The sequence below is a fragment of the Cryptomeria japonica genome, chromosome 4, assembly GCF_030272615.1.
Source record: "Cryptomeria japonica chromosome 4, Sugi_1.0, whole genome shotgun sequence".
NCBI lineage: Eukaryota > Viridiplantae > Streptophyta > Pinopsida > Cupressales > Cupressaceae > Cryptomeria > Cryptomeria japonica.
The window spans coordinates 95,090,811-95,110,982 of NC_081408.1; the positions used below are offsets into that span (position 1 = coordinate 95,090,811).

Consider the following 20,172-nt stretch of genomic DNA (forward strand, 5'->3'; position numbering starts at 1 on the left):
CGCTTGTCGCGCCATTTGATTTTCTAATTTTCCCCGAACAAGCTTTCCGTCACTACGGTCTGTTAGAACGGACTAACGGGTCAATATTTTCTGTTGACTTCAGAATGACATGAAAGAGGGAAAAAAAAGAACACATAGAATTGTGTTGATTATTTTAATTTACATGGGAATTCAAAACGATGTTTAATATAAGTTTATTGCATATTATAATTCCGCTTGTAGATCCTATTCTTCTCGGGGAACCCTAATGTTGCGAATTAAACATGTGCTATATAAGTTTGGTCCACCGGATTAAGATAAGGTTTTTTATAATTGATAAATAGTAAAAAAATTCCGGCCATCTATATTATACTGCAATTTTTTATGTGGATAAAGTTTAGTGCTTAATTTGAAAATAAATTATGTTAAACTGTCTCATTTTGTTGCTGTTTTAATAGCGAATTATACAATGTGATTCACAATGATAAATTAAAATTATATTTTAAAAAAGAAAATTATAGAATTTTAAATGGTTAGAATTATGAAAAATAAAAAATAATATTTACAATATTTGTGTAGTTCATTAGTATCAATGATTTGTTTAGTGTTGAAGTATTGAGGAATATCTGCTCCATCAAATTTGTTCATTCTTTAATTTTTTGATGGAGTGATCTTCATCTTTTTCTACTAAGAAGCATGAGCCTCATCCCTTATGATAAGAACCATTCAGCCTCACTATTAGATCAACCTTTTGATGGAGTGATCTTCACCCACAATGTCATTTTTGCTACCTAGAAGTTCATTTTAAATGATTACAATATTGAAAAATTATTAATAATATTTACAATATTTGTGTAGTTCATTACTATCAATGATTTGTTTAGTGTCAAAGTATTGAGGAATATCTACTCCACCAAATTTGTTTGGAACATGACCTTGTTCTCGTCCTTTAATTTTTTGATGGAGTGATCTTCATCTTTTTCTATCGAGAAGAGCAAGCCTCATCCCCTATGATAAGAACCATTCAACTCCACCACTAGACCAAGCTTTTGATGGAGTGGTCTTCATCTACAAATTCATATTTGCTACCCAAAAGCACGAGGCTCATCACTTATGATAAGAACCATTCAGCTTCACTAGCAAACCAAGGGTCCATTTATGATCTCATTCTTTTAAAATGTCAAACCTTTGCACTAATAAATCTTGATCCCTCGTAGGGTCTTTGTAAATCATTTAGCAATAGACCAAAAGTCTATTGAAAAAATAGTAGAATTCAAATTATATTTATATTTATACCCCAATTTAAGAATCAAGACAATTGAAAACAACTCCAATATTGTATTAGGAGAAGGGGCCTAATCGCCACCCCTATTCCAATTACCGTCATTTAATTTCGCTAACTAAAAGGCCCACTAAAACATCATCAAGTGGGCCAATAACTGACCATTGGTATACCCAATAGCTGGAAAAAGTTAGTAATTAGACCAATTGTGCAACTTTATTGGTACCAATAGCACAAGATTATTGGGGCATTTGTGCATAAGTATTGGATCAAGTGTGCAAATTTTGTGGTGGTAAAAGCAAACAATTAATGGGGCAATAGGGAATATGTATGGGAAACTAACTCAAAATGATAATTTTTTTACCCTTGCATGCATAACGAATCCCACAACGTTCGTCATAACTACCCCACAGCCAAAACAATAGCTATAAGCACTTAAGTCACATATGAAGACAACAAAAAAATCGTCATCAAAATGTGATGTACCATTTAGGAGCTTAGGGTGCACAGAGTTGGCTATAATGACTATTGGTACCCTTCTCCTATGTATCTAAATACTTGTTAACAACAATCTTAGCAAGTTAAGCATATATCTTAATTAATTGAGATGGTTTAATACAAAGACATTAAAACTGTCTTTTATCTTTATCTTTTTTTCTTTTTTTCATTTGGTGTGTTCTTAAATAGAAGGTTTTGAAGCTTCATATTTACAATGAGCAATTTCTTTGTGGAAGTATATGGATTCTTGACAAATATGTTGACAAATATTTCTTTATTTAAAATGTATCCACTGAAATGGCTTATTGACAAATATGTCATTGTAAGCACTTAGTTGGTGTTAGGTTCAAATCTTCTACAACAAAAAAAATATCTCTAATGTCCCCCTCTCCCTCCGTTAAGTTAGTTGCACGCATATTTTTTTCCCTCCCTCTCTCTCTTCTTTCAATTTGATGTGTACCTTTGTTTTCCTCTCTCCCTTTGAGTTAAATGTGCACATTTTGAAAAAACCATATCATATCTATTATTAACACATACCACAAAAAATTAAAAGATAAATGCACAAAAACATAAATTTGTATGGAAGACAAAGACATTATTATCTAAAAGATTATTGCAAAACTAAAGTGTCTTAAATTCTTATACCTTATAATTATTAATATATACTTACAAAGTTATTAAAATAATTAATTGAGTGGTGCTATGTACCCAAACACTTACCTAGTCGCCACCCATGTTCTAATTATCACTCATTGGATTTTGCTGATTAAATGCCCACTAAAACATCATCTAGTGGCCCAATAAGTGCCCAATGGTATACCCAAAGATGGAAAAAGTTAGTAATTAGATAATTTGTGCAACTTTATTGGTACTAATAGCACATTATTATTGGGGCATTTGTGCATAAGTATTGGATTAAGTGTGCAAATTTTGTGGTGGTATATGAAGGCAACCAAATATCACCATCTAAATTCGATCTACTATTTAGGAGCTTAGGGTGCACAAGCTAGCTATAATGGCTAATGGTACTCTTCCCCTATGTATCTAAATACTTGTTAAACAACAATCTTAGCAAGTTAGTCACATGTCTTAATTCATTGAGATGGTTTAATACGAACAAGTAAAAAATGCATTTTTTCCAAATTTCATTTTTTTTTGGTATCTTTAATAGAAGGATTTGAAAGTTCATGTTGAGAATTGATAGTTTCTTTGTGGAAGTATTTGGATACCTTGAAAGTGGATAGTCACATCAACAAGTCCACAATTGAAGTTTACATTAAAATCTTCTAATGGAGGAGGACATTAGTCTAAAAAAATGTCTTGTTACAAACTTTAGAAAATATTTTTATCTTTAAGATTAATACCTCTAAAAAAAGTACGCACCTAAATGACTTATTGACAACAATGTCATTGTAAGCACTTAGTTGGTGCTAGGTTCAAATCTTCAACAACAAAAAAGTATCTCTAATATCTCTCCCCCTCTCTCTCTTTGCTTTAAGTTAGTTGTGCACGTTTTTTTTTGCCTCTCTCTTCTTTAAGTTAGATGTGTACCTTTGTTTCCCTGTCTTCCTTTAAGGTAGATGTGCACATTTAAAAAAAAAACATATCACATCTATTCTTAATACATACCACAAAAAAATTAAAGATAATTACACAACGACATAAATTTGTATGGCAAACAAAGACAACATGTATCTAAAAGACTATCACAAAAAATAAAATGTCCTAAATTCCTATACCTTATAATTAGTAATATATACTTAAAAACTTATTATTATAAGTAATTGAGTGGTACAATGTACCCCAACACTTATTTATTTTTGTAGAAGAAAAAAAGGTAACCAAAATTTCAATGTTATCTATAAGAAAGAAGATAAGACTTTTTAAAACTACAAAAATGATTTGTATTTTTGTTTTTCTTTGTTACCATTTTATTAATTTTCAACTATATCTTTGTTTGCAAGAATGTGTGATGTTATCATAAGTTGTTGAAGTTAATATATTTCTTGTGATCAATTTTCTTTAAAGTGAAAGATGAGATCTTTTACTTGTCACAATTTTCTTCAAAGAAAGAAATTAAGTAATTTTATTTCTATTGTTTTAATAAAAAAAATAGAAATGAAATCTATATTCAATTTAAAAACTAGAATAAAATTTACATTTAACTACTTTCAAAAATTAAAACAAAATAAAAATTTCAAATATAATAAGTTTTTAGAAAAAACAATCCTTTAATAATAGAAATAAAATCCCCAAATGTAACAATTGCCTTGATCCTTCCTCTTGGCAAAAGGTTGCTGCTAGGGTTGAGGAGGGATGGATAACTGTTAAAAGTAAAAAATCTAAATTGTCCGAGTCCTCTTTTGATATGACCCTTCGATCTCACAAGGGTAGGACAAACTCGCGATCCTTCCTAGTTGGGTTAGGGCTGCTAGTTCTTTTGCAGCATGTTGGTTTTTGGTGGGGGTATTTGTTGTTCCCCTTCTTTTGGTTGGTTGTGCTGAGTCTCTTTTGTGTTCTGTTTCTTTGAATGGACTTTCAAGCTTATCTTTCGGTTCGGGTTGCAAGTCCTTCTAAAACCTGTCTTGTAAAGGATTTCTGGTCCTTAAAAACTTGTTTTTCCTTAATCAAAAACAATTGCCTTGAATGAGTATTTGATAATTTTTATTTTTATTTTTTGTAAATTAAGTATCATAGCCCAACCTTATAGGCTTTTCAAAATAAACAATTCACACAATGTGATCAAAAGCATTGAGACGGTCCACCATTTTAACCGCCATAAACTAAATGTACGGTAAAAATTCATTGGACCCGATTACTCCTTTCGCCGCAACGAGATTTTTCTGTATGTGACGGGACGTGAAAAAAAACCCGGCAGACATCGAACTTTAACTTCCCTCCCCGGGCATTGCGGTTGTGGATTTTAGCTTTCACTGCCATCAGAAGAAATATTATTACTAATTCGGATGGAGGTGAAATTTCAGCGCGATTTATAAAGCTAGAAGGGGTCAGCTTTCATTGCTTGCTCTTGCTTGCTTGTTTATTCATTCATTTCGTTCGTGTGTATGTCTGTCTGTCTTGTTTTTTCAATATCAGATAGACTGACACCATCAGCACCAGCAAAAAATACTCAAACACGAAAAGGATTGCAGGAAATTTGGATGTAGCGAATGTACACAACCGATATTGTAGAAATTGTAAGGTGAGATGTTCGTGCTTATGTTTTAAGGCTAGAATTAGTTTTTCTTTATCCCTGCCACTGAGGGATTGCCCTGTAAAAGAAACGCATTCTCTGCACATTTGCATTGTTCTGTTTGTACAACTGTTGTTATGTGTGCATTGAAAGATCTCAACAATAAGGTGTGAGAAGTGAGGAGTGGAGTCAGTTTTGTGGCCCTGTCATCATAATTCTTTGCTTGCAGAGCAGATATTGTCTTTTATGGTGCTAGGCTGCTGAATCGCTTAAAGGCGTAGGGAAAATTTAGCAAATTTAAGGTTAGGCGTGCGAGAATTTGCCTTTTCTAGATGAGCAAACCGTTTTTGTAGACTTTCTCTTTGGCGATTTAGCGCAAATGTTGGCTTTAGGTTGGGATAAATCTGCAAAACACCGGAGGAATAACTTTGAAAACGCTGCGAGTGGAATAATTTCTGAAGACCGTGGGAATATTGTACGTTGAAGTTATTTTCTCCACGGAACGTTTCGATTGGACGTTTTTTTGACGTAAGCGGAAAGATGCGCCTTTAGCCAGCGCCTGTCTGTAAATTTTTGGTGTTAAGTTGCAAATTGTAGAGTTAGATTGGAAAAGTTGAGTGTTAGTTCGTGTCATTTGAAGTTATCTTGCATATTTGAGTGATAATGTGGACAATTTGAGTATAAATTACAAAAAGTAAAGGTATCTTGCAACACTTGTAGGCAATATGCAAATTTTGAGTTACTTTATGGAGCTCGAAGTTTTTGCCAATCTGAGAGTTACGTTGAAAATTTGAGCGATTCATGTTTAAAGTTTACCTCGGAGATGTTAGTGTTATTTTCCTAAATTTCTCTGTTTTGCTGAAAGTTTCTGTGTTTTGTTGTAAATTTTGGTGTTATTTCGTAAATTTAGGATTAATTACAGAGATTTGTTGCGTAATCGAGTTATTTCCTGTATTTGAGGTTGTTAGTCACAAGGCTTATTTACGCTTTTTCCTCCTGTTTGCAGCGGTGCAGAAATCTCAAGGGTTGAGAAGTGCTCTTGCTGAAGAATTTGCTTCCAAACTGGCTCCTCTCAGCTACGATTCTTTTGTTTGCATGGAACAATTTTCCAACGGCCTCCGCTCTTCTTCCTCTTCTTCTTCCCAGCATTTGCTTTACTCTTTGCAACAGCAGCAGCAACAGCATTCAGAAGACACATTGTTGCAGAACCACAGCGGCAGCAATAATACTAACAACGGCAGCATGAACGCAATGGACGCGAGCGTACTGGACAGGCAACGCGCCAGGCTTAATGCGTTGAATTGGACAAGCTCTGAGCAAATCAACGGTCAGTTTAATTCTTCGGACATGTTTACTGACGCCGTTCCGGAGTGGCTGCAATTCGCACAACAGAGCGGGCATTTACTGATGGCAAATCGGGGAGACACGCCGATGTTTGCCATGAAAAATACGTTAAGCTTGCAGAATGGCTGGCCTAATCTGCCAAACAGTGTGGTTAAAAGTGGGGAAGAAAACAACAGCGGTGTGACTGCGGCTACATGTTTGAAGGCGCCGTTTGATTCGGACCCCAGCTTCGTAGAGCACGCAGCGAAATTCTCGTCATTTGAAAGTAATGGACAAATGTTACCCTATCTAAAGGCGGTGCCTAACAGTTCAGAGAGCATTTCGAACGAACAACAGATGGCTTGTTCGAACGATTCAGAAGTCAGTAAGATGATTTGCAGGACGGCAAGCGCCGAGCAATTTTCAGATAAAGTGACGTCAGTTGCCCAAGAATCAATCCCGTCGGAGAAAATAATAGCAGGAAACGGCAAATTTTCAAAGGATAATGGAGGCAGAAAGAGGAAAAACGATAGAACAAAGCCTCAGGAAATCAAGGTATGCTTCGTATTTTAAGGTTTGGAAAAATAAATATTTCAGTTTTTAGTGTATGATACAGCGAGATATTGTAAAATTTGTTTGCCCAAATTGACTCTTGAAAGCTGAAATGCAAGCATTTTAGAGAAAATTTGGCGTTTAAGATTAGGCCTGGCGAAGATTTGTCGAGTTCTTTGCAAGAATTCGTCAAAACTTCGCCGTTTGTGAAGTTTCGTTCCTTGGATTTGACGGTTTAAACTTTTTAAGGTTATTGAGATCTACAGAATTCGTGAAGAGATTTCATTCTTCCATTGAAGGGTTCCTTTTTCTTTAACAATTTGCATAATGTTAGGGAACGCTCATATTTGAGAGGATAATTGGGCGTGCTCTTGTTGAGATCTGTCCCATAGCTTAGACAAAGGATCTGTTTTCAAGAAATATGAGAAAAGACTTGCATCTACTATTAGGCCTTTCTTGAAGATTCTCCCGTTCTCAGGCATTTCCTTAGTCAACTCCTTCCTTTTCGGTCTTTTAATTCAAAATCTTGCAAGTATTGAATGTTTTTCATGATTTTGATAACTTCAGACAAACTTCTGAGCTTTTATAGTTTGTGAAGAAATTTCTTAATGCCATCTCAAAAATCTCTTTGTTATTGCAAGTTCTTAACATATTTTGAACATAGATTCTCTACCAATTTTCCACCTGAGAGCTTCCTGCTTTGATTTGTTCCTCGACCGAAATTTATGCCTTTTCTACGATTTTTACAAAAATCTTCCATAAAATACAGTGCTTATGTAAAGATTTTTGGATATATTTTGAAAATCTTCATTCTGGACTTCCAGTCCTTTGGATCTGTTCCTTCACTTTCAAAATTGAAAGATTTTGTAAACGATTTTTGCACATTTTGAACTTTCCTGAGATTTTTTACGGATTGGCTATGTTAAGATTTTACTAGCTCTTCTAGGGTTTTATCCTTTAAACACTTTAATGTCCACTATTTTACTTTATTCTTTTGGCAAAATGCAATCCAGGCAGCAGATTCTGAAGAATCCAAAGAGAAAAGGACTAAATCTGGTGACAGCGGTGCAAAGGAAAAAGAGGACTTAAGAAAGAGCAAAACAGAGCAGAGTAACAGTGACAATTCAGTAGATTCCACACAAAAGTCTGTAAAGGAAAATTCAAAGGCTTCTGAGAATCAGAAACAGGACTACATTCACGTCCGAGCTAGACGGGGTCAGGCTACTGACAGCCATAGCTTAGCTGAAAGGGTATGGCTTTTTCGCTAATCGTGCTTCCTTCGTAACAATCATGTTCAAAACAAGTGCATTCATAGGCTTCTAAATATTACCCCTTTTATCATATTTGCAAAGGGCAACAACCCATGTTTTCAGAATTACAATGATTTCGAACAGCGTTTCGAAAAATTGTTGGAGTTGCACTACTGTCACGACTTAGTGGATAATATTTTACTTAGAAGTTTCCGCAATACTGAAAAAGTATAATTACTTTTAGAGTGCCTGCCACTTTTCACCTTTGTTTAATGTTTTGTTTTCCTAAAATATGTGCTGTGAATGCATCTGCCCATATGTATGATGATTGAGATTTGTAAGCTTTTTCTAAGACTTCAAAGGTTTTTGTGTACAGGTCAGAAGAGAAAAGATTAGCGAAAGGATGAAATATTTGCAGGATTTGGTGCCTGGTTGTAATAAAGTAAGTTGTATGACTTTTCTTTATATTCCACACTTTATCGTGTGCCCTCCTCTGCTCCTTTCTGTTATCCAATACGGTAGCTATCGCTTTAAATAAACTTTTTGACAGGTAGCAAATGCTCATCTAAAGTAACTTTTAACAATGCATTACCTTTCAAAGGGTCTGTATATTGTAATGCTTATAAAAAATATACGACTTTTCCAGTTATTTAGTAATTTTTTCCTTGGGTTGCATTCATTCCAGGTTACAGGCAAAGCTGTAATGCTTGACGAAATCATTAACTACGTACAATCTCTGCAAAGACAAGTAGAGGTATTGTAAAATCCCTATAATATGCACTCGTAAAATAGAAAATGAAAAATACTTTGGGATTTAAAAAAACTCAGAAAATTCTTCAAAAGGTTGAAAACCTATACACTGAAATAAACAAGTGATTAATTTTACACGGGGCTTCCATATATAGTTTGCACAGGATTTGATCTTTTTTAAAACACATTTCTGATTTTTGTCGTGTATTACATAATGACAGTTCCTATCAATGAAACTAGCAGCTGTTAATCCCAGGCTGGAGTTGAATATTGACAACTTCTTTGCCAAAGAGGTAATACTAATAACCCATCACTGATTTGGGGGACAAATTTAGCTTTTTCTTTTTCTGTGTCCTTAAGAAGAAAACTTAAAGATTTGCTTTGTAAATATTGTGCAGATGATGCCTCCATGTGCAAACTTTCCTTCCTTGGGAGGAATGTCTCCTGATTTGGTACCCTATCTTCAGTTTCACCCAATGCAGCAGCAACAAGCTTCATTGCAAGCAGGAGTATGCTCTGGATTCGATATACCCGCAATTGTAAGCTCAGCAGATACAACTTCGCTTCATAGGACAACTACTCCATCTGTTCCTGCAGAAATGTTTGGGGATGCCAATTTCCAGGTGAGGACAATTTTCTTGATAAAATCATTTTCAATTTCCTTTCAACATTATAAAGAAACTCAATTGATAATCACAGCCCTGCTGCAGCAGTAACTGACCAATTTGCAAACTGATGACAGGTACATGCATCTTCTGCTTGGGATACCGAGCTGCAAAATGTTTTTAGTAATGGTTTAGTTCAAGGAAGGCAGACTCCATTTGCATCTCAAGGGCTCACTGGTACCTCTACCAATCACAACTTAAATCATTACCATATATATAGTTTGCATTGTTTTAAAACATTAATCACTAATTAATTCCCTCACTGTTTCAGGGCATTTGGATATTAATCACATGAAAATGGAGTTATAATTCCCTGCATTGAGATTTTCATGTGGAGTAGTGGGATTTGCGAGGCGAATTCCATATAAAGTTTTATAATTCTTTGCTAATTTATATCCTAAAATCTTCTTTGTAATTCTATAATTGACGGATAATGCTATTTATCAATGTAAGAGAGAATAGCAGCCAAGGTTTTGACTGTGTAATTCTAGGGTTGATTCTTAGTATAATCAGAAATGTACATATATGTAAGCTCATCTATTTCAGAAATTTAGAGGTGGCAGATTCGCCACATTCTTTCTAGGATTCTCATTCCCAGCTTTAAAGCAGATTATCTATGCTGTAAAGCTCAGTATTGTACAACTATGAAATATAAGAAGCATAAGTGGCCATTTTTCAAAAAAATAAAATCTCTCTGGCTGTATCGAAAGGGTTTAGCCTTTGGCAGTATTGAAGGGCACAGTTAATTTCATTTTCGAACATTTTTGCCCACGTATTTGTATTATAAAAATGGCTTCTATTTGTGATATGTTTGCTAATACAAGTAGTCTTGTCTGTTTGTTGGTACATAGTGTTATCTTTATTCAGTTGAATGGAAATTTTCTAGTAATAATTTTTATGGGCGGCAAAAGCTTGGAGACCGTAATAATATTATATAGTTTAATCAATCAATTTGTGGGTTATGGATGTGCCCATTAGGGTTTATATTTTAAAGTTTTTCTAATTTAAGTAGTTTTTACTATTATTTTTATTGGACGATAAGAAAAAGGGTAAGTTTTTCTAATTTAAGTAGTTTTTACTATTATTTTTATTGGACGATAAGAAAAAGGGTAAGGAGTAGGCTCTATAGAAACGAAAAGAACACAGAAAAAAGATTTTGTGCCCGTCTCTTTTTTATTGCTTCACTATTTATGGAAAATCTCTATTTCAACCAATTGAAACAGGAATTAAAAAAGGAAAAAGACTTCCTACTTTACTTTTCTGTTTACTTTACTTTTCTGTTTTCTAACTACCTCTTTGATGTGGAACTAAAAAAGCAAAAGAGTTCCTACTCTTTAATCTATTGGCTAGCTATTTTTTTGTTTTCTAACTATTTGATGGTTGTTGGGAGTGACACTGAAAGTGTAAGGATATGGGTAAAGATTTATTTTTTTTTTTGGAGGATGAGAACTTTATCAATGAGTAACTAGAAAACATCAATTTTAGGATATATATATATATACAGGAATCTTTTTTAATATATCAGAAATATAAAAAATAATAATTATTAAAATTTGAAAATATATATAATTAATTTCTAATGATAAATTGATTAAAAGTAGAAATAGAGCAACCTAAAATGATTTAGAAAATAAATTTAAATTACACATCAACCAAAATCATTTCAACAAAGATTATGCAGAATTGAGTACAAGTAATTAGCAACATTCTTTTATAAGGGAAAGAAGGGACTCTTGATTATGAATTATGTGGGAGTTTCTCATTCCCTGTTGGCTCAATGTCACATTTGATGCTAAAGCCTTCATGACCATGTTATAAGGGGAGTGGATAACAATACCTACAAATACTCACTATCTAAACCCCATCTCAAGCACCCAATAAAAAGAAGCAATACATGAAACTACTCAAACGATAACAATGAAAACATGAGCTAAAACCTGTCATATCCCCTTTGAAAGCAGCAATCTAGATTAGATAAACAACCCATTTTCTTTCTAATGGATTAATTAGAAACTTAAGGGGAAAAAACTAATTTAATATTTCTTATTGTCCTTATATCCTTCTTTTTTGGGATGATTAAATATTAAATTTATTATTTCTTGCTAAATGGGGTGTAGGGATCTTTCGTCATGACTTGACATTTATCTAGAATTCTCTAGGGAATTCTTGGGTGGTGGTTTACTTTCCAAGTTTGGAGGTCAATTACAAAGTGGCTTTCGCTACAATTTCAAATTAATTTTTGCTTCCAAATATTAGTGTGAGATTTTTTGGGTGCCTAATATGGACATGAATCATATAAAATAAAAACAATCATCTTTTCGTATCATTTTGGCTTGCGCAAATCTTTTGGAGATAATTTGTGTTCTTTATACCTTTTGTGGACAAAAACCAACTAGAGGTTGTAGTCAATGGATGAAAACCAATTGATTATTTGTATTAGAGGATGAAATTCATTTGACTTGTAAGCATATCATATAGAGATTGCATCTGAGCACAACTTAGGAAATTATGTTTGATAGATTGTGTTCTTGGCATTTTGTAGGTTGTAGGAGAAGTGTTTGACAAAGTGATTGTCAAGTGGATTTGGAGTTTGGAGCATGAGTTGTTATTGTAGAACAACCATTTTTTAATGTATTTGTCTTCCCAATACTTTTTAAATGTATCTATAAATTTTATTTTAGAGTTCTCCATCTTGGGTATCAATTTTGTATTATTTGGTAGTGAAGTTTCCTTCAAATTTTGGAGTATATTTGGGAAACAAATTTTAGTTGATTGTAGCTATTGTTGTTTCTATAATTTTCTACTATATCGACCCATTTTCAATGTGTGTGCAACAAGAAAAAACATTAATTAATAGAAAAAATGAAGCTAAGAAATCCTTTGGTACTGCAAAATAGAAAAAACAAGAGGTTGAAACTGAGTTTAACAGGAAGAAGAGGGAGAAATAGCCAGGCAAGGCAAGCAAATTTGTTGAACAATTTTCCCAGGACATCAAGGCATTAATTGATGTTGTTTCGGAAAAAGAAAGGAAGACGAAAGAGCCTAAAGTTTTTATTGAGCCTATTGCATCAAACTCTGGATCTAAAGATAACACACCCTTAGCATTCAAGAGGGTATTAAGGAAGAAAGGTGAAGAAACTAAGGAGGAAGCAAGGAATCAACCAGTTAGGAAGGTTACAATCAAGGTACCAACACAGAAGAGAGCTCCAAAGGAAACACCTTATGCACCATCTGGTACTGGAAGGAGAAAGAAGATGGATGACATAGACCTTGCAATTGTATATGGTAATGTAACTATTATTCCACCCAAGACTTGTGCAAAATTGGTTGATGAAATTACTAAGGATGGCATGTTAAAAAATGTACAATTTTATTATGAGCATTTAGATAATGATGAACAGAGAGAAGTTGAGGAAGCAGTTTTATTGTATTTGGATATATATATAAGAAAGCTTTGTTGGAAATTGAAAATCAAATACTGGCACAACTATATGACAATTTAGATGCAAGAAGATTATCAGCTATGGAGGAGGACAAGCATATAAAGATTCAAGCGTTGTTAACTACTTGTGCATCCATTATTCCAGAGGAGTTGGACAAGACTCTTGAGGTTGTAGACAAGAAAATCTTTCACAACAAGCACACAATAGTTAGTCTTATGTTAGGTAGGGTTGATGAGATAGTCACTGAGACACACAAGGCATGGGTTCAATTCTTTGCTACAAACCCTGGTTTCTATACTTCACCAGAAGTTAAGACAGACACTACAGACATCCCGGTTGAAGGGAAAGGTAAAGGTATTGTGGGTACTTCACCCTCAATTTTAAAAAATATTAAGATATTGGATATAGAGCCCCCAGTAGAATCTAATGTATAGGACACAATGATGATACCGACAGATGTACATATACCGACAGATTCAAAGAGTGTAAAGGTTACTAATGATGAGGACAATAGTCCTCTGGATCAGAATGTACATGTTGAGGTCATAGTTCATAAGGAGGAATCGACAGTAACTGACACTGCACCAAGTGGCGAAGCCACTAGTGCAAAAGAGGAAGTTATAAAAGTTAACAAACCATCAGAGGAGAAGAAAGAGGAATCCGACAGGGAACTGATAGTGAGTGCATCATTGTTGTCAATCGACACCTCACAGGTAGAACATAAAAGCTTAACTAAGATGAGTTCTATTGAGCTCATGATGATGGTTGCACACAAGATGATGAAGGAAGGATCTATGGACAAAAGAGTTATTGATTAGTCTATCCCAATTTTGCATAGACTTGCCCCGGAGTTCAAATTTGACAAAGGATCAAGCCCATCCGACAATTTTAAAGTCATCACAGAACACATTTCTAAGCACTTTCAATCTTTACAGTAGATATCAAACCGATAGGCACTGGAGAGCTTTACACAAGCTAAGAGATCAACATTTGATCAGATGATTGAGTTGGAGAAGAACGAGATTAATGATAAGATGAAGTTGATTGATAATGCTTTGAGGCAATGTACTAATATTTATAGAGTATGTCGTAACACATGTTTACTTACAACAGAGACAGATAAAGGGATTAAGGATATTCAGGAGAAGATTGTAGGTATAGTCAATTCTTTTGATGGTTCAAATTCTTTGACTACATCTATTGATGGTCAGATTTTGGTTTTGGAAGCTCAAATTTCAGCTCTTAAGAGAGATACAAATAAAATAATTAAAAGAGATAAAGATATTAGAGGATTGGTGAGTCCCCGGTTGGAATCATCAAGTGTACATAAGAAGGAGTGTATTGATATGTTGGGTAAGCCCACACCGACATAACTTAAGGATAAAGAGTCATATGCCCATATGCTTAGTGGACTTGTATCTATTTCTGGCACACTCAAATCAGGTTGGGATACCTATCTAGAGATTTTGGAGAAAGCCTATTCAGAAATTTTCAAGTATATTCAGCTCCGGTAAGGTATTTTGGGACATTCTTTGTACAGTCTTTCATTCTTTGTCTCAGTTTTTGGTATTTTTTGGCATTGATGTCAAAGGGGGAGATATAGGTGAAAAATATATTCTTGACATTGGGAGATATGGAGGTATGGAGTATTTTTTTTCAGATCATGATCACAGATGGATATTCATCTCAGGGGGAGTAGTCTCATAATGAAACCGACAGATGGAAACTATTATCATTTTTCACATGAGTGTTTCCATCAATGCGAAAGGGGGAGATTGTTGGCAATTGACACTCATTTGATTGGTTTCAATATGTTGTCATTGATGGCTACATGTTCCGGCTTTCATATTTTGGTTTGGTTGTTTACCGACAAAACACTTCACCGGCACCGACACTGGCACCGACATGTATCTTCACCAGTAGGAGGAATTCTTTGGATATTGGCATTGCAGGATGACATGACTTACATTCAAGATACAAGTATTGGAGGCCGACATCATTTTGAGAGATCCAAAAATCATCAATTGATTTTAATAATAATGTACATATGTAATTGAGCTGACATATAAGTTCACTTTGTAATTATCTATGTAAGCCGACATAAGGCATGAAGGATTGTAAGGGTATATAGGTTAGTTGATTAGATCATTTTGAGATATGGAATGTAATGTATGAGAGAGAGAGATATATATATGATTGAAATTGTAATGCAAGGAATGTTGATTTTGTAAGAGGGTATTCCGGTAAGGGTTTAGGGTTTCAGAACTGTATTCATGCATAGGAGATGCTATCATTGTAGTTCACTCATTCTTCAAGATTGTAGTGTGGATTTTTATGTAGTCAGTGAGACTCTTTTGTGATGAGCAGTGTGCTCTAGGCTGTAAGCCTTCCTGCAAGTGCAGGCCCCCATATTTTGTATTATCTTTTCATATGGCCAGTGGATTGATATTGTGGGTCACAAATACCACCGTGTGTTTTCCTCTTTGAGGTTTTCCACATATAATTCTCTGTGTTATGGTATTCATATGTGTGATTGGCTTATTGTTTGATTTACTTCTCTCAATCTTATATGTACCGGTTTACTGGCTGGTGAATGCATGTTTTAATAAGGTTAAAATTGATCATTTCGGTAGAACGTTGATTCACTCGCCCTCTTAGTGTTCTTGGATTCCAACATGACTATCTTTTAAGTGGTATGATCAGTATTTTAGAGATTTTGAAGAAGGGTTGGGATAACTACATGCTAATCCTAAAGACAATTTTTGTATATATTTTCAACCTTTTGTAAGTCACTATATATCCCTTGTATATAAATTTTGGTGGATTCATCTCTTTGGCATTGATGTAAAAGGAGGAGAAAGCGAGGTGAAAAATGGTGGAAATCCAAAGGGGGAGCTTGTTGAACTTGTACAGTCTTGGAGATTTTTGAAGTTTTGAAGATTTTTGAGATTGTTGAGTGTACAATTTATTTTTCACAGTGTTGCCATCAATGCCAAAGGGGGAGATTGTTGATAGGAGACATTGTTCTGGTGAAGATTGATGCATGAGAGATGTTTAGGAGTTTTCATTGATGGCAACTTAGTCTAGAAATCATATCCGGTACATGAAGATTTGATTTATCATCATGAGGCATAAGTCTGGAAGGTGGAACACAATATCCGATAAAGTATGAGTTCAATGTGCATATCTTGTTTTGGTTGTGGTGATAGAGGCGTATGATCCAAGGATTGAGGCATTTTATTTCGTAATCCTAATATTCGGTGTTGATTAATGAGCAAGATTCAAGGTCCAGTATCCAGTAATTCAAGAATAATAGAGCTATTTTGGTGTAACGTGTGATGCAAAATCTTTGAGTTGATTTCGGTTATTGGTTTCATGTTTGAGGAGATTGGGCCGACTTATGGGAATCTTATTATCATCATGTTTAGGTCTGCATATGGACGTGTGAGTGGATTGAGCCAACTTAAGGTTACACATTTAATGTTGCGTGTTATGTGGTTTTTGGAAGCTGACATGGGAATTAATTTATTTTGTTGATGCGAATATATAAGACCGATTTGTTTAAGCATTTTGGTGAATGTTATGAGTGTAAGAAGTCTGTATGAGCGAATGTACGAAGTTTGGTGAATGTGATTGAAAGTTTTGGTACCTCGGTGTATGATAATGCAGGAAAACAGAGCAGATAAGCAGAATAGTTGCACAAGTCAAATTGATCCTAACCAGAACTTCTATTTGGCATATGCAGATGCTATTCTTAAGTTCATTATTATTGTAATAATTTGTAAGGCAATGAGCCTTCCTCTAGGTTGTAGCCCTTTTGTATTTTAGAAGTGAGCTCTAAGCAATGTGCCTGAATGCAAGTGCATTCCCCTTTTGTAATATTATCATACTCATGATCAAAGTTTAATAATATTGTAGGTTTAAATCCCACTGTGGTTTTTCCCTTTTTGAGTTTTCAGTGTTATGGTATTGTGGTTAATTGGTTTATGTTTCTACACTTTACTTTCATTCTTATGCATTCGATGGTTTAAGATTCATTTTAATAGATTTGAAAATTGCATAACACTGATTCATCCCCCCTCTCAATGTTAATTGATTCCAATAGTTTGTGTAGCAAAAACAAAGATTGTGAAGATTCAGTGAAGATTTTTTGTATCTGGTTGAAGTTAAAAAGGTATTTTCTGAAGTTCAAAGCTATTTGTTCATAACCTAGATTATGATAATGGCATCTTTTGGTTCTGGTATGGTGATTCCACTTGTTGTCGAGATAAATGACAGCGCAAGGCCTCAATTCAAGAAGCGTCCATACAAATCAAAGGAAGACGACTCGAATGGTGCTTTCTCATCCATTCTGTATGGGGTATTGCATGTTAAGGACATTAGGGCATACATTCGTTGCAATATTGAGGAGCTTGGAAATGAAAAAATGCTATCACTTTACACCAAGCACATGATTAATGCTATGGGCAATCTTAAACCGCATTTTAAATCTTTGGAGGATAAGGGTTTCATTTAGTTCGTGAACTTTCTAGTTTTCAATGAACCCAAAAGGGTTAGGTATATTCTGACCAGGGTACATGATGAATTTATATGGCTAGACAAACCATACAAGATTACTAAGAGTTCAATTCAGGCAGTAACATGTTTGATTTCAACCGGTGAAGTCCCCAGATTGAGAAATGTGAACAATACAAACTGTGACAGAGGTAACCGGTTCACAACATGACAATAGATAGATGATAATTAGTGATATTATTGAGTATGATGTGAGATTTGCCTCCATGGTGACTGGATATAAGGTATATCAATCTAGCAGAGCTAATTCAGTCTCTGGTACAACAATTTATGAAGCATATCAAATCCCGAAGGAGAACAAGTTATATGACTTGTGCGAATTATTGATGAGTGAATTGATGAGAAATTTGAAGAAGATTAAGAAAGATAAGAAGCATGTCTTCAAGTTTGGCACCTTGATTGTTTGTTTGGTACTTTACTTCATGAATGAGATCCTTAGTGTAGGTAAGGTACAATGGGCATATGATAAATCAGTGGCTGTGAAGATTAAGGATGCTTTGCAAGGATTGGGTGATGGACAAGCACATAAAGCTATTCTATGGGGTTATTTCAAATCATTCCAAAGCATGATGTAGAGTAGGGAAAGGATACCAAAGGAGATTGTCGAGAAATATGAGGATACCATATGCTTCATGGTGGAGATTGGTCAATGCTTCATGGAAGTTGTTGAGCCTAGAGTGGTATGGATCATGCCCATGGGGTATGAAGTTGATGCTAATGCTCTTGACATGTATGCTCAACATCTTTTGAGCAAGTCGGTGGATGAGAAGGAAGAGAGATTTGGCACTTATAAAGAGAAGAGCCTAAGAGTGCATTCTCAATTCACTAAGCCCGATATGTAAAAGAGAGTAAGGAAAGAGGTAGAGCGACTTGCTGGAAACATGGGTATAACAAAGGAAGCTGGCCGTGGGGCTAGAAAGTAGAACATCCTAAAAGAGGACATGGTTCAACCAAAGAAGACTAAACCTTCCTCTACTCCTCTGAAGACAAGGCAAACAAAGTCAGCACCTTCTTCCGATTCATAGATGCCTGTCCCTCCACCTAAACCTCAAACCAAATCATTTGATGGAGTAGAGAAAAGAAAGAAAGGGAAGCCTAAGAGATTCTATGTGGCAAATATTATTGAGGAAGAGATAGAGTCTGACGAATCCATGCGGGAAGTGAAGAAGAGAACTACCTTTGCCAGGGTAGTCAAGAAGCCACAATCCAGTGAAGTTCAGCCAAGCAAAAAGCCTAAAGTTACAACTGAACAAATCAGAAGACCTCATCCTAGAAGGAAGCCTAAGCATGAGCTTGATGAAGCTCTGAAGTCTGGTAAAATAGAAGGTACCTATACTACTATGCCCCCCATTTCTCTTAGTCAAATTGTTGATGAAGTAGTTAAGGAAGGAAATCTAAAGAATATATCAGAGCATTATGAAAATTTTGATGAAAATGATCAAAGAGAAATAGAGGAAGTCATTGTATAGTATATGAATGTATATAGCAAAGCCCTGGTATAATTATCATCTATGATTTTGAAGGGTTTATATTAAATTTTGGATGCCAGAAGGCATACGACTAGTTTGGAAGATGAGAGAATAAGAGAGTATGTATTAGTTAAGTTGTGCTCTATAATTTCTAAGATTGAATTTGATAGATTTCTTAAGATTGTGAAGGATAGATTTAGAAGCAAAAAGAGAGTTAACAAGATCATGCTTGGAAAAATAGATGAAGCAGCCAAGGAGACAAAAACAATTTTGAAACAATTTTTGAAAGAGAACAGGTATGAAGTAAATCTGACAAAAGTTGACACCCCTCTGGAAGTTCATGTATAGGATGATACCTCCACTCTGGATGTGCCGACAAATGTTCAAGATGATATTGTTAATAATGAAAAGATTAATGAGTCTGGTGAAGTTGATAAGAATCCTCTAGTGACAAATGTTAAATCTGAGAAGGCAGCTGAGGAGGTTGGAGATGGATGTAGATAAGATTGAACAAGTTCAAGCAGCAAGAGCCACTATGACTGTAGACAAGGTCAAGGAAATAACCACTGACACAGTTGATCTCACCTAAGGACCTATTGGTCTCAATTATCTATCTCTAGTCCAAGCATTGAAACTTGCAGCTCTTGCACAAGCCAAGGTGAGTGAGGACTTATTAAAGTATCATTCTGAAGATAAAGAGCCGATATGTATGGCTACAAATGTGTTGGAGAAAATTTTGCCATCTTTTAAGCAAGACACTATAGAATCACCCTTTGGTAAGCTAAGGAGTATACTGAAAGGAGTTGATTCTCATTTTGTATCTTTGGGGAAAGCAGTTGATGCAAAGGTCCTTAAACAATTCAATTCCATGCGGCTAAGGAAAGTTTTGAAAATGGTTGAAGGCAATAGAGTTATTTTGATCTTTAGTTTAAAGTCTGTTCAGGAGGCATTAGATGAAGGCAGTAAGATATGTAAGTCATGTCTTGTTTTGCCTAAGTTCATAGTTGAAATTGATAAGCATATCAAAGAATGTAAGGGAAAATTGGTTGGTATTTCTCAATCTTATGCCCCTCAATCAGTTTTTGCTAGTAACTATGAAGCACATGTGATGGCTCTACAGGAGAAAATCAAGAGCCTTAATCAAGAAAAGGATAGAGTAGTTGGCAGAGTGGGAGAAATCCAGAATTTGATAA

The 20,172-nt window shown here is 34.9% G+C and overlaps 1 protein-coding gene across 3 annotated transcripts; it reads left to right on the forward strand.

The window, feature by feature from the left end:
- Nucleotides 1-4,689: 4,689 nt before the first annotated feature.
- Nucleotides 4,690-10,310, forward strand: LOC131032898 (basic helix-loop-helix protein 79). Of its 3 annotated transcripts, none has more exons than XM_057963997.2 (9): nt 4,690-4,961; nt 5,959-6,830; nt 7,841-8,077; nt 8,454-8,519; nt 8,763-8,831; nt 9,049-9,120; nt 9,226-9,450; nt 9,570-9,669; nt 9,764-10,310. In XM_057963997.2, the coding sequence occupies exons 2-9, from the start codon at nt 6,048-6,050 to the stop codon at nt 9,799-9,801; spliced, it is 1,590 nt and encodes a 529-aa protein (XP_057819980.2). In that variant the 5' UTR covers nt 4,690-4,961; nt 5,959-6,047; the 3' UTR covers nt 9,802-10,310. The 3 variants fall into 3 exon arrangements, with proteins under 3 accessions (XP_057819980.2, XP_057819982.2, XP_057819981.2); XM_057963999.2 differs by lacking the exon at nt 4,690-4,961 and adding an exon at nt 5,047-5,480; XM_057963998.2 differs by lacking the exon at nt 4,690-4,961 and adding an exon at nt 5,536-5,777.
- Nucleotides 10,311-20,172: the final 9,862 nt, after the last annotated feature.